This window comes from Fringilla coelebs (assembly GCF_963513975.1).
Source record: "Fringilla coelebs genome assembly, chromosome: Z".
Taxonomy (NCBI): Eukaryota; Metazoa; Chordata; class Aves; order Passeriformes; family Fringillidae; genus Fringilla; species Fringilla coelebs.
This window is the reverse complement of record NC_140031.1, coordinates 16541323-16554021: the sequence shown is the minus strand read 5'-3', so window position 1 is coordinate 16554021 and position 12699 is coordinate 16541323. Positions and strand designations below refer to the sequence as shown.

General features: G+C 37.1%; 1 protein-coding gene across 1 annotated transcript in view; it reads right to left on the bottom strand.

Moving 5' to 3' along the window:
- Positions 1-12699, bottom strand: part of ITGA1 (integrin subunit alpha 1) — a 73806-nt gene that overhangs the window by 21864 nt on the left and 39243 nt on the right. The window contains exons 8-13 of the mRNA XM_084225708.1: positions 11042-11192; positions 9250-9415; positions 5639-5712; positions 4523-4667; positions 3192-3334; positions 1393-1536 (exon numbers count right to left, since the gene is read on the bottom strand). Coding sequence (XP_084081834.1) covers positions 1393-1536; positions 3192-3334; positions 4523-4667; positions 5639-5712; positions 9250-9415; positions 11042-11192 — 823 coding nt within the window. The remainder of the gene's footprint in view (positions 1-1392; positions 1537-3191; positions 3335-4522; positions 4668-5638; positions 5713-9249; positions 9416-11041; positions 11193-12699) is intronic.

Sequence of the window (12699 nt, the reverse complement as noted above, 5' to 3'; positions counted from 1 at the left end):
GCTCCTGTCCAGAAGACAAATGGATGAATTAAACAGAACAATTACAAACTATTCCTAGTGATTACGTGCACTGTAGAAACTGTGATTCTACAACTATAATTCAAGTGTTCTTTCTGAGCAGCAAATGGAAATAACATTCTTGCTCCCTCTCTTTCTAGATGCTTCTGCATATTTCTCGAAATTAGAGATTCACAGGAAAGCACAGTATCATAACAATGTTTGAATGCTATTGTAAGAAAACCACTTCATTCTTTAGGGAGTGTAAAGAGTTTTACTAAAAGCATTCTCTTAATCTGAGAAGTTTGCCAAATTTCTAATGAAACACAGATGGCAATACTGTTATTGCAGAACAAAAGATAGCATTTCTTTTACACAGGCAGAATTTTGCCCCCAGTAGACACATACATTGTGGCCTAACACACATATTCTGATCCAGTGTGTACACTGGACCAAAACCACACAGATATTAGGGCATGTAACCAATCTTTCCCATGAATTCCATGTCAGAAATGAGCAGTAGCAAGCAGTTACTGCATCTCCTTTATTTGGAGCTGGGTAACAGTAAGCACAGGAAAAACAAATTTCAAACCCCACACTACTGGAGGACATGGAATTATTGTTTTCTCACCAATCCTATTCACCAGTAATTTGTTGTTGGCAATATGCATGTAGAGACTGTAAGAATTCCTTGTCAAAAATATCCAGTATCTCCAGGTCCTATTCTTGAAATAGGATTTTAGGAAATCATCATTGCTAAGACATATTTTGATAATTGTTAAAATAGTACTGGAGAGGAGAGGAAGAGGGAGAGGGAGAGGGAGAGGGAGAGGGAGAGGGAGAGGGAGAGGGAGAGGGAGAGGGAGAGGGAGAGGGAGAGGGAGAGGGAGAGGGAGAGGGAGAGGGAGAGGGAGAGGGAGAGGGAGAGGGGTATGCACAGACAGTGGAAGAAAAGATTCAGCAAATTAATAAAGTGAAGAGTGTGTGGTATAATCCTCAATCTAGTCAGACATTTAAAAGCTGTTGGATGTATGGGGTTTAGCTCTAGGTTGCTAAGCAAATCACAAGGATACTCAAGATCACACTTTTAGGGTGGATAAACCTTATTTTTCCCTAATCCATGAAAGCAAAAAAGAAGTGATGGAAAAGTAATCCTATAAATTTGTATCAGTGCCAAATCTCAGCTTATAAGATATACTTATATGTACTTATCTACAAAATATACTCCATTCTCAAACAATTAAGTTGCACTATAATCTCATTTGTCAAAACCATTTTCCCCTATTTTCATCAGGTCATCTTCCCCAGTTCAAATTACTGTGTTTCTCTAAAATAAGGATAAGAAGGCAACAAAGAGCATGCTCTATTCCTGTTCAATAAAAAGCATCACCTTACCTTGTTCAGACTGTAAACATATACTTTCCCTTGCTCCTCTTTCTCAGTTCCCATATACATAGGAGCTCCAACAAGAAGAAGGTCTGTAAATGAGTCCCTATCGATGTCAACTGTGGTAATAACACCCCCAAAGTATGATCCAATCTGTAGGGAAACACAAAGTATATCGCAGAGACAGAGTCAGCAACTTCATGCTGCATTTCCTTTTCAAAGACCTACTTGCTTGCAACATATTAACCACTAGTTATAAATTTTCTTTACTAGCTAGATGTTTTTGGTCTGTTTGTCTTTGGAGCTTGTTTTCAGTTTTAGCATTTGTTGTCTGAATTTTTTTATTAACAAGTGGGCCATTCAACTTTCAACTCTTCTGAGTCTGAAAGGATAAGAGGGTGCTTTCTACCTGTTATGGGGAGTATGACCTCTTAAGACAGCACTGGAATAAGAGTATCTTGGGGAAGCTAGTTTTCTCTTCAAAAAACAAGTAGAAAAGCTTGGACAAAAGCTCTGAGACAGCTCAGTGTAGACAGTCACCAAAATTCTCACGTTACTATTTTCAGAGGAACAAAATCTACAAGAAGAGATAGATACATTCATAGATCAGGAACAAGCTATAGGATTTATCTGATTATATTCACAGATAAGCAAGATACCCTGCACTTCCTTTACACTTAACAGGAGAAGCAGCCTCTTCTAGTCCAAGATACATCTCCTCTCACAGAGGTGCTTCAAGTAGTCCAGATGTCTCAAACCTTAAAAATCACAGAATCTCAGAATGGTCAGGCTGGAAGGGACCACAGTGAGTTATCTGGTCCAACCTCCCTGCTGAAGTAGGGTCATCCCAGAGCACACAGCACAGGACTGTGTCCGGATGGTTCTTGAATATCTCCAGTGAGGGAGACTCAAAATCTCTCTGGACAATCCATTCCAGTGGTCACCCACAAAGTAAAGCATTTCTTCCTCATGCTCAGGTGGAATTTCCTGTGCCCCCCTCACTGCCCATTGTCCCTTGTCCCATTGCTCGGCAGCAGCGAGCAGAGCCCGGTCCCTGCTCTGACCCCTCCCTGCAGAACCTGACAGACACTGATGGGGTCCCCTCTCAGCTGTCTCTTCTCAAGGCTGAATAGGCCCATACCTACTTAAGTTCATTTACTCCGAAATGTTTGTTTGATTGAGTGATTGATTGACTGATTGATTAGCTAAGTTGCAGACATCAGCTATAGATGAAAATTAGGTAACCTGAGTGCTCCTGAGAGAGGCTGATACTGCAGCCTGGGGACATGACAATAGGCAGGTCTCTCAATTATCATAAGCATAATAAGCATAATATTATCATAAGCATAATATTATCTTAATAATACCATCCTTAATTATGCGATTATGTTGAGATTTTTCCTCCTACAGCAACAGCTCTCAGTGAGCTGCTACCCAGTGTAACAAGCAACTATTCAATACTTCAGTCTATCCCAGAAGATACCCTTGCACAGAACCCTGCTTGTCAAAATTCTTTCCTGACAGTGACATGCTCTTCCATTCAGCAGACAGAAAAAATTGCACGTACAGAGATGGCAACAACTACTGTGACACTAGTGAAGATTTAACCCTCAAAGACAAAATTCCCAAGGATCTACTGTACAATCTAATTTGCATGGCTAATTATACCAGAGGATCTGCCTAACTTTTCCTTCTGATCCTGCTTACAATTCCCATTTCATGTGCTCTTCTAATGAGTTCTCATTTGAAATACTTATTATTTCTTCTGCTACATTCCTTTTGTATGTTAACTGTGAATGCATACTTACTTGTTCTCCATTTAATCTCTGAATCACTTTCACCTCTTTTCCTTCCATCTTATAAATGATAACTTGGCCAGTGTGATTGTATCTTGGCTGTCCTGCTATATACAGCACACCTTCAGGTGTCAGTGCTGAATTCACAGTATATCCTAGGGAGCAGAAAGAAATCAAGATGCAAAACACACAGAATGCATCAGAAATACTTGCTGTGATTCAGAGCCTTGTAAGGTTTATTCCACAACTAGATATTTAGCTCTATTCATTGTAGAGAGCAATAGCAGTTAATGAAAAGGCCTTTTTTTTTGTTTACAGTCTCAGAGTGAGGAGCACCCCTGGGTCATTAAACCTGTTCCTAGGCTGCTGAGCCATGTTCACTTTGCCATTCTCACAGAGTGTAGGAAATAACTCATGAATAGCTGATTGAAAAGCTACTTTCAAAGAACAGTTGTCACTGGCCTGCTGTCAAACTCACAGAGTCTTCAAAAAGTGATTCTGCGGGCATTTTGAACCTACCTCTGTTGTTTAGTATTAACAACAGTTTGGCAACTTTGAAGGAAGACTTGAAATTAAACTTGTTATTTAATATTAACAACAGTTTGACAACTTTGGTGAAGGAAGACTTGAAAAATTTGCAGCAAAATTAAAACTGAAAGAGTTGCAAGTATTATGGGAGTTTACAACCTTAATTTGAAAACTACATTACCATATTAGAGCTGTAATAAAAGGCAACAGCTAAAGGCATTTGGCCGTGAAAAAGTGTATTTTGGGAAAAACATTAAAGTATTCTAGCATTGATTCTTCTTTGTCAATGGAAGTATGACTTAAATGAGATAACAGAAGAAACAGAAGCATGAGGTATAGAAAGCAAGACCTAGAGGAAAGATTAAGGCAAGTGAAGCTTTTTGGCAGAAAAATAATCTGCCAATATGCAAAACATTATTTAAAAAAAAAATGTTGGTCTTGTTGGTTTTGTCCATTGAGTGACAGAAAACAGCCTAATTTTAAGCAATATTTGGACTTAATATTGTATAAGACTTTTTAACTATCAAGGCATAGAAAAATTTAATAACAATACTAGAGGAATCTGTGAAATCTTTGAACAGATTAAACAGCTCTGTTGGGAAAGTCTATATATAGTTAGGTCTGTGTTTGGACTTGTTTTCTAGTTGTAAGAGTTGTTATTTATTTTTTTAAAAGAACATGAAGATCAGAGAGTAGACTTGCTCCCAGGCTCCTGGGACATAAAATATTCTGCAACATATTCCTTTTGAATGAGCTTTGAGAGATGTCTTGTAGCATTTGTTGAAAAGCGTTGCAAAGTGGGCTACTTCTCTTACCTAGGTAGGCTGCAAGAGGTTCATTTCTCTCCGAACGCCTGTCACGAAAGGTGTCATTAGTTGGCATGGCGATACCAGTGTCTTTCACCATCAGCACTGTGCCATTCCAGTCGTATGCTCCAACTGCTCCGAGCATGATCCAATCCTTAAGGAGAGTAAAACAAAAAGCCTGTTCTCTATGTGAATCATCTTTTCTCTGTGTGAATCATCTTTAGACATTCGTGGTTCAGGATGCTCACATTTGGGTAATGCTTCCTGCGTACTTCCATAGTTAGCTTTGCTTTTCCTATTATGGTATGGATCCTACAATCATAGGGTCATAGAAAGGCTTGGGTAGAAATGTCCTGAAAGATCATCCAGTTCCAACCCCCATTGCCATGGCAGGGATGCCACTAAGTAGACCAGTTTATTCAGAGACCCATTCAACCTGTCTTTGAACACCTCCAGAGGCGGGGCATCCACAGCTGTGCTGTACAATCTGTTCCAGTGCCTTACTTTGCTCCATGTAAAGAATTTCTTCCTAACATCTAATCTAAACCTCTGCTCCCTTAGTTTAAAACTGTTCCTCCTTGTCCTATTGCCAGCTATCCATATAAAAAACCACTCTCCCTCCTTTTTACAAGTCCCTTTAAATACTAGAAGGCTGCTCTAAGGTGTCCCTGGAGACTTCTCTTCTCCATGCTAAATAACCCTGTCTCGCTCAGCCCATCTTCACAGGACAGATGCATCAGCCCTCTGGTCATCTTTGTGGCCCTGCTCTGGAACTGTCTTTCAAGTTAAAACATTGCCCCTTGCTCTATCACTAAGGGCTCTAGTAAAAAGTTTTTACTTAATCTTTCTTAACATATTTTTAGGCTGTTTTCCTGATAGAAAGTGCTACGGGAGCACTAAGTTTAGAGTTCATGTGAAGTATATATGTACTCTCTCAAGCTTTTTTTGTTCATAAATGTTCTTTACATACATTTTATAAAAAAAGGTAACTGTATTACAGGACAGTCCAAGACTTCCAACAGCAAACAGGTGTATACAAAGAAATCCGAAACACTTATTCCAAATTCATAGAACCACCAGCAAAAGTCTACTTTGTAAAATAACTTCTATTTTCAGTCTGTTTACCTGAGAATAATGAGCACTGAAACCAGCTTGAGACATTTCCATTTCAAAAGAGGAGGCCTGCTGATCTGTTGTTGCTGTTAAACAGAAAAAAATAAGTTTAAAAAATAAATTTGTTTCAATCTGAAAAAGTAACTGAAAAGTGCTGTGAAAATGATCATATCATTGTAAAGGATAGCACAATTAACTAATCTATTCAGTGACTATCGTTTACTGTACAGTTTTATAATAAACACAGAAATAAAGACCCATGTTGAATGCTACTATTAAGTACGGGAATTTCCATATTAAGATCATGTCTCAGAACTTGTCCAAAAAAGTTTCTGGGCTAAAACTGACCAGATTTGAACTCAGGCTGATGGTAAGTATGTTTGGAATGTTTGATTAATATGGTTAAGCCATTTTCCACTTGAGCTAAGTGAACAATAAAACACCAGCCATGTAACCCTGGCCTTGTATTCAAGCAACTAAAGTTTTGTAGGCAGCTGGAGGAACTTTAAATGAAAAACACTTGATGTTTGTATGAACCTTTGCAAAAACAACGTAGGAAAATCTCTGCTGTCCAAGATTCATAAGCTTCAGCAAAGTGCTTGGGAATGATAATCCTGCCCAGACATTACATGAAGATGTGATTCTCTTAAATGACTTTGTATAAAAAAGTTATCAGGTGATTTTGTACTAGCTTCAATATCTTGTCAAGTAGTCATATGCTAGCTATTAAACGTTGATGGGCTGTTTTTCTTCCAGGTAAACTTGAAATATCGTCAGAGAAGAAGAAGTTCTTTTTCTCTACTTAAAAGAAAGATAAGCAGCCTATAAAAGATAATAGTCAAGGACTATTTTCTTACTCTAAGTGGCCAGGTAAGGGAACAATATTCTGTATGTTGATTCTTTGAGAGCAAGATATGCTAACAGCAGTAGAGGCAAGCTATGAAATCTGCTCTGATACTGGTCCAGGAAGAGTTCACGGTTTGCTACCAGCTGAGTGCTGCAGCAAACCTTCAGCTGTGTGAATGAAACTGAGCCATAGCCAGCCATGGTTGCATGAATTTCAGGCATCTGGACTATTAAATACTACAGAACTTTTCATACACAGGAACTAAACCCCAGCAGTTGCTCCCGGGACATGATGGCTTTCCTAATTGTCGCAATTTACTGCCAGTGGTAGGAAGGAGACATGATCTCAAATACAAAGTGTTTGACATACAAATGAAGACTATCATGTTTCACAAGATGTAGCTGCTTTGCTAAGTCTGAACAAGTCATTCTTAGGCATAAAACTCTTAAGCTGCACATCTGCTGATAAACAATATTTTCATGCAGTAAACGGTGCTCCTTAATGAGCTGAGAAAGACAGGATTCTCACAGCCTGAGGCAGAGGACAAAGCTGGTACTGTTGGAGTGTGCAGCTCAAAATACTACTTAGATAATGGCCCTTAGCCTAACTTTCCATTCAGTTTTAAACTGCCAAGCATCTTACAAAGGATATTTTGTGAAAAAACATTTGTGCCTGCCTACGGGTTGGATAAAACATAAAATTGCTGTTAAAAGCAATGTCCATGCCATGAGACACAGAGGTATATGAAAAAGATTATGTGTAAAAATTCACTGTCTGTCAAGCAGGGGTTTTTGTTGGATTTGATTTTTTAAATCTCTCTCAATTTTTCTTTGAATTTTTTAAAAGAACCAAAATGAAGTTAAGAAATCCAAGGAAAAAAAAATCAAATGTACTACTACACTAGCAAGAAGCAATTTAGATTGAGAATTTAATCAGATTCAGATATCAAATTTCAACAACCAAGGTTCTTGTAATATACAGAAGCTACTATGTAGAGAGCTTATTAATCTCCAATTAAACACATCTAATAAACTGGCTTGTCAAAAGCTGCAGGGCAGAGAATTAACGTGCTTGCTTCCACCACCAGAAGAATGCATGCATGGACATAGCTGTGAATCCAGAATACAACTGAAAGGTTTTGGGACAGGAAAGGAAACTATGCCTCAAGAATTAGCATAAATTGATTTAGTCAGTATTATCGAACTCAGTATTAACTAACTGCTGGAGCAGCTTGACCTTGCTATGATTTGACAAAAAGCTAAAATCCCATTTTCATTTCTATTCCAATTCTCTTGCAGACAGATTACATGACTTCTGGGACCTAGACTGAGGAGGAGACATTTCATGTTTCATATTGCAGGTGTCTTATGTAGAAATCTTAGCGCATCTCTAAGTTCCTACAGAAAATCTGCAAACCAAGATGCCTTTTGGCAGTAATGAAATTAATTCGATTTTCAAAAACTCAGTCATGCTAGGTCTTACATACTTCATCTGTTGCAACATTAATTAAATTCTTATTCTATATTCATTATAGCTAACAGATGTAAATAACATTTTATTCTGACAATGCAACACAAATATTCTTCTCACTTTTTTAAAAGTACAAAGGACAAATTGAAGACCGAGTTTTCAATTTCTGTTTGAACAGCTACATTCCCACTGAAAGTGTATTCTTCTTAGTGCATAGTGACTTATGAAAAGAGCACCTATTCAATTAACTTTGAAGTACTCAATGGCCCTAAGTAGGCTAAACTTTGATCTTTAGAGAGATTAGATTCTCCTCAAATTAATTTGTTGCAAAGCTGAGGAAACCAAATTATCCAGGAGGAAAAAAAGAACATATAAATGATATTTTAATAAACTTTTTATTGCTGAAAATATTTAGTAAGAGCTGAAAACATTAATATTTGACTGAACTAAACAATACACTAGAAAAATCTAAATATGTCTGAGAAATACAACTTCAATGTAAAAAAACTTGAAAGTACTCTCTCAATTTGGTACATTCAAGTCAATATTTTCTTTTGTTCCAGCTATAAACTACACTATTCTAGCTACTTGGAAAGTTGAAGTGTTGAAAAAAATAGTCCAAATAGATGGATGTTTTCTTTGTACTACATGAATCCCTTCAGAGTTGGCCAGTATAATTTATAACTAATAAACTCTGTCTCCTGTTACCAGTAGTACTTGAAACAAACAGTGGTTTGGGCAGTGTTGCCTCATTTGGATGGAGAATGTAAGCAGACATTATGAGAGAATGACTTTTCTGTACTACAATCTGAATACTGTGAACCTTCCCAAAGGAAAATAATATCTTGTTAACTCTATACAGCAAGTCCATGCTAAATTGTATAGCAAACTAATATGCTGTAATTAATAATTAGCAAAAAAGAGACCCTAAACATTTAGGCAGAAAACCAGATGATCATGGGGTAGCTGGGGTATGATCTGGAAATGTTTTTTACCTAAAAGAGGGCAACTTTCTATTTATCACATTAAAACAGTTCTGGTTACTTACCCTTTTAGACTACTGTCTCCACAAGCTCTAACTCCTATGCATATAGTCACATCTGTATCTGTATCTGTATCTGTATCTGTATAGTCACATCTGTTTTGATGCCTATTATAAAATATTTTTATAACCAGCATGGAAGTAATAATTGTATAATAAATTTCACACAGCAGAATGCATTTCAAAGGAAGGTAAAACCAGGTGTTCTTCTATTTGTTTCAGTTGTAATACAGGCATAAAGTAAAATTTTAAATAATGTCATACCTTCCAGGGCAAATATTCTCTCTCCAAGTGCTTCAACAATGGTTAAAAGAGCTAATTCATCTGAGACATTGAAAAAATGCTTTTCAGTAGGTTTACTGGCAATTGATTTTATTTCCTCTACAAATTTCTCAGTACTTAAATTTCCTCTGCTGTAGCTGCCAAGAATCTAAAGAAAATTAAAAAAAAAAAACCAACAAAGAAGAAAAAAAAAAAAATCAAGCATATATTTTATAACCTGTTTAAAAAGATATCATTCAGATAAGTTGTCAGAGAATGGTGGGAAATCATATCTAACCTTAATTTGTTTTGTTAAAACCTCTCTCGAATTGATTTGAAGCCATTCTTTCTCAAGGAGAACAGAACTCTATGATGGCTCAGTTGTTTTTTTGAAAATACCATTTGACAGGAAACAAAGCGACAGTATGGTGTGATGTCTGCTATCCTCAACCGTACTTTTCACCCCTTCTTCACAAAATTGTAATAATTCATTCCCTGATTTGTTGAAGTAGGCCATAATTTAGGGAAAAACCCACAAAACACTTCCCAACCCAGAGTACAATTACACTGGCTTCTGCATAACCACCAGTTCTTATCGCAACATGCCATACATGCAATTAATGACAAGTGGGTTAGGCACAGAATAGTTCTTTATTCTGTGAAGATTTGCCCTACAAATAACATATAAGAAAAACACTTCCATTCAGTGTTAACAACTTCAACACAGTACAAGACCTCAGATTTGGTTTGCAGTTTTAACAACACTGCTCTAACAATTCAGGATACCTCAGAAAACCTCAGAAACGCCTCACTTCTCTTAATTCCCAGACAAACAAACAAATCAAGTTTATTCTATGTTATTTTTCATATGAAAAAGGGGTCTATAAACTTGATTTGAGAGGGAGACATAAACCAAATTCCTACGCTCTAGCATCTCAGCCCACTGGAGAAATTAATATTTGGTTCTAAACAGGGATTTTATTGCTAAAATTGTTGCAATGCCAAGGGCAACTTTTTCTTTAGTTATCTCTAATTTTATGAAGAAAAACACTGAAAATCTGTGTGCTGCTGGACTCAACTTTTGTTTAATATCTTTCTTTAAATTAAGTATAACACCTTTTTTTAAGTTTCATGGTTTCATAACACCTTATTTTACCAAAATATAAGATAACAAAACAAAGAAAGATAGCAATGGAGAGGCAACAACCCAATATCCCTTCAAAATTAACAGCAGAAAAGAGAAGATTTGTGTATAAAATACACAAATACAGCGCAGTATTAACACAAAATCTGTAACTAATGCTTTCATATTTCTTGATATGGGTTAACCTCTCTCTCATTCACTACTGTTTAGCATGCTTAGACATGACATGCATGACAGCTTTAGAGTGCAAGCATGCAACACAGACATAATGAACAAGTAATTTTTGATGGCTTACATTTGCTTTTTTTAAAAACAGGTAATGTTTCTATAGAAGTTGCTTAGAATTGTATTAGTCCCTTTGCTCAGTGTTGCTTTTAACAAAAAGGATGTGATTTTAAACTGTTCCTCAAACCCTTCCTCCTTTTTCCTTACAGAGACACACACACATCATCACAAGGAAGACAGACAAATTGCTTGTCTTATATCCTATAAAATCAGAAAGCAAATTTTTAATGTTTTTTTTCAGCTTTTTCCTCTCTGAAATTGTATTTCCATAAAGATTCTGTGAAATGAACTTCTAAAACTGAAATTACATTTAGAAGATGAAACATGCTTTTAACATTCTGAATTTTCCCATTAAATTTCACTTACAGCAATAGCAAATCTCTGAATGTTTTCATCTTCACAATCATCAATCACTTCTTGTAATCTGTAGTTGTCATGTGATTCCCCATCAGTCACAATAACCATTACTTTTTGTACTCCTCTTCGTGCACCGTGAGCCTCAGTAAAAGCTTCTTTCCTAAAGGGACCATAAAGTGTTTTGGAGAAAGGCAATGTCAGCATTTAGCACATGCATCATATTTGCATAACCAACCATAAACTACAAGATTTTAGATTAACTAGGAAGCAGGAAATGGAGATTGATGCTAACCATGAACAAACAACTGCAATTGGAGCTTACATGACAGTTCACAGCCAAAGTTTCACAAGCATTCATTCATCGTGCACTCACTTGAGAGCAGTAGCACAAAATATAAATCTGAATAGTGAAAAATTCTTCCCCTCTACAAATAAACTTCTGGCACTTCAAAACTGCTTTTGGTATCTTAAAAGAAGACCCAGCCAACACCCTACCTTTCCAAAAACCCATGCAGAAAACCCTCTCCTACTTCCACCCTGCAGCAGCACCTCAAGTGGTCAAACTATCTACTCAGCTACCAGCACACCTCTGCACACCTAAGTGAATTAACACTGGGTGGTGGGGACGTGGCAGAAATGGGTTGCAGGTAAATGGAGGCAGATTGGGGCACCCACTTGAATTGTACAGTTGCAGATGGGCAAACAGGCTCTGAGGTTTTGGGTAGCTGTTCTCCTGGACTCTGGACCTACCAATGCAAGGTTGGATTATGGCTCTGGAGGAGAAGGAAGGAAGAAGGGCTTCCTCTTTTCAGAAAAATACCACAGAATTCTACGACTGGCCACATGAGTGAAAGCTGAAATTTACCACTGAGAATGGCCAAGGAGGGATGACTGTGAGAACAGAGGAAGCTTTTGATGACAGTTTCTGTATATACAAGCCTGCTTGTAGTTTGTGGTACGCAGGGGCTTTCTGAACTAGATGTGGTTTCTGAAAACTTGGCAATTCTCAACTGGCTCTTCTTTCACGAACTTATTTGGACTCCTCAAGCCTCTACTACTATCTCAGGAAAGCCTTAATATATAAGAATATCAATTGCACACCACATCAACAAAAATTTGGTCAGATAGTCCAATTGCTCATCAGAAGGATGCTACATATTTCATTAAATGGTTGTTTGTAAAGAGTGAATGCAATCCTTTGTAGAATAAAAGCATGCTTTTGTGATGAAAGAAACAAACCCATAAAAGAAAAAAGATACCCAGACAATGCTGTACAGTTTGAAATTTCCTGAGAGATTTACATTTACTGTCTGTTCTGTGAAAGCCAGATTTCATTTTTCTCATAAAAGAAGCATTTCTAAATATTGCTATTGCTACAACAGGTCTTTAATCTCCCAATGATCGAGAAACTTCAAAGACTTAGGATAGAAAATTTTTAGGTCTTCTGACAAGTGTAGGCCCAAACATTACAATATTCAACTTCAGAATGAAAACAAATCAACATTAAAAATTCTATTAGTTTTGTTTTTCCTCTGAAAAGCTTGATTTTCTTCGTCCCTCTGGTGATATTGCCAGCCCTTTGCTTAGGCTTACAATCTTGCTCTATATCTCTTATATTTTCCTAATTCCTCCATTCAGAAGGCAGCTGCCTTTCACACTCAATTGCT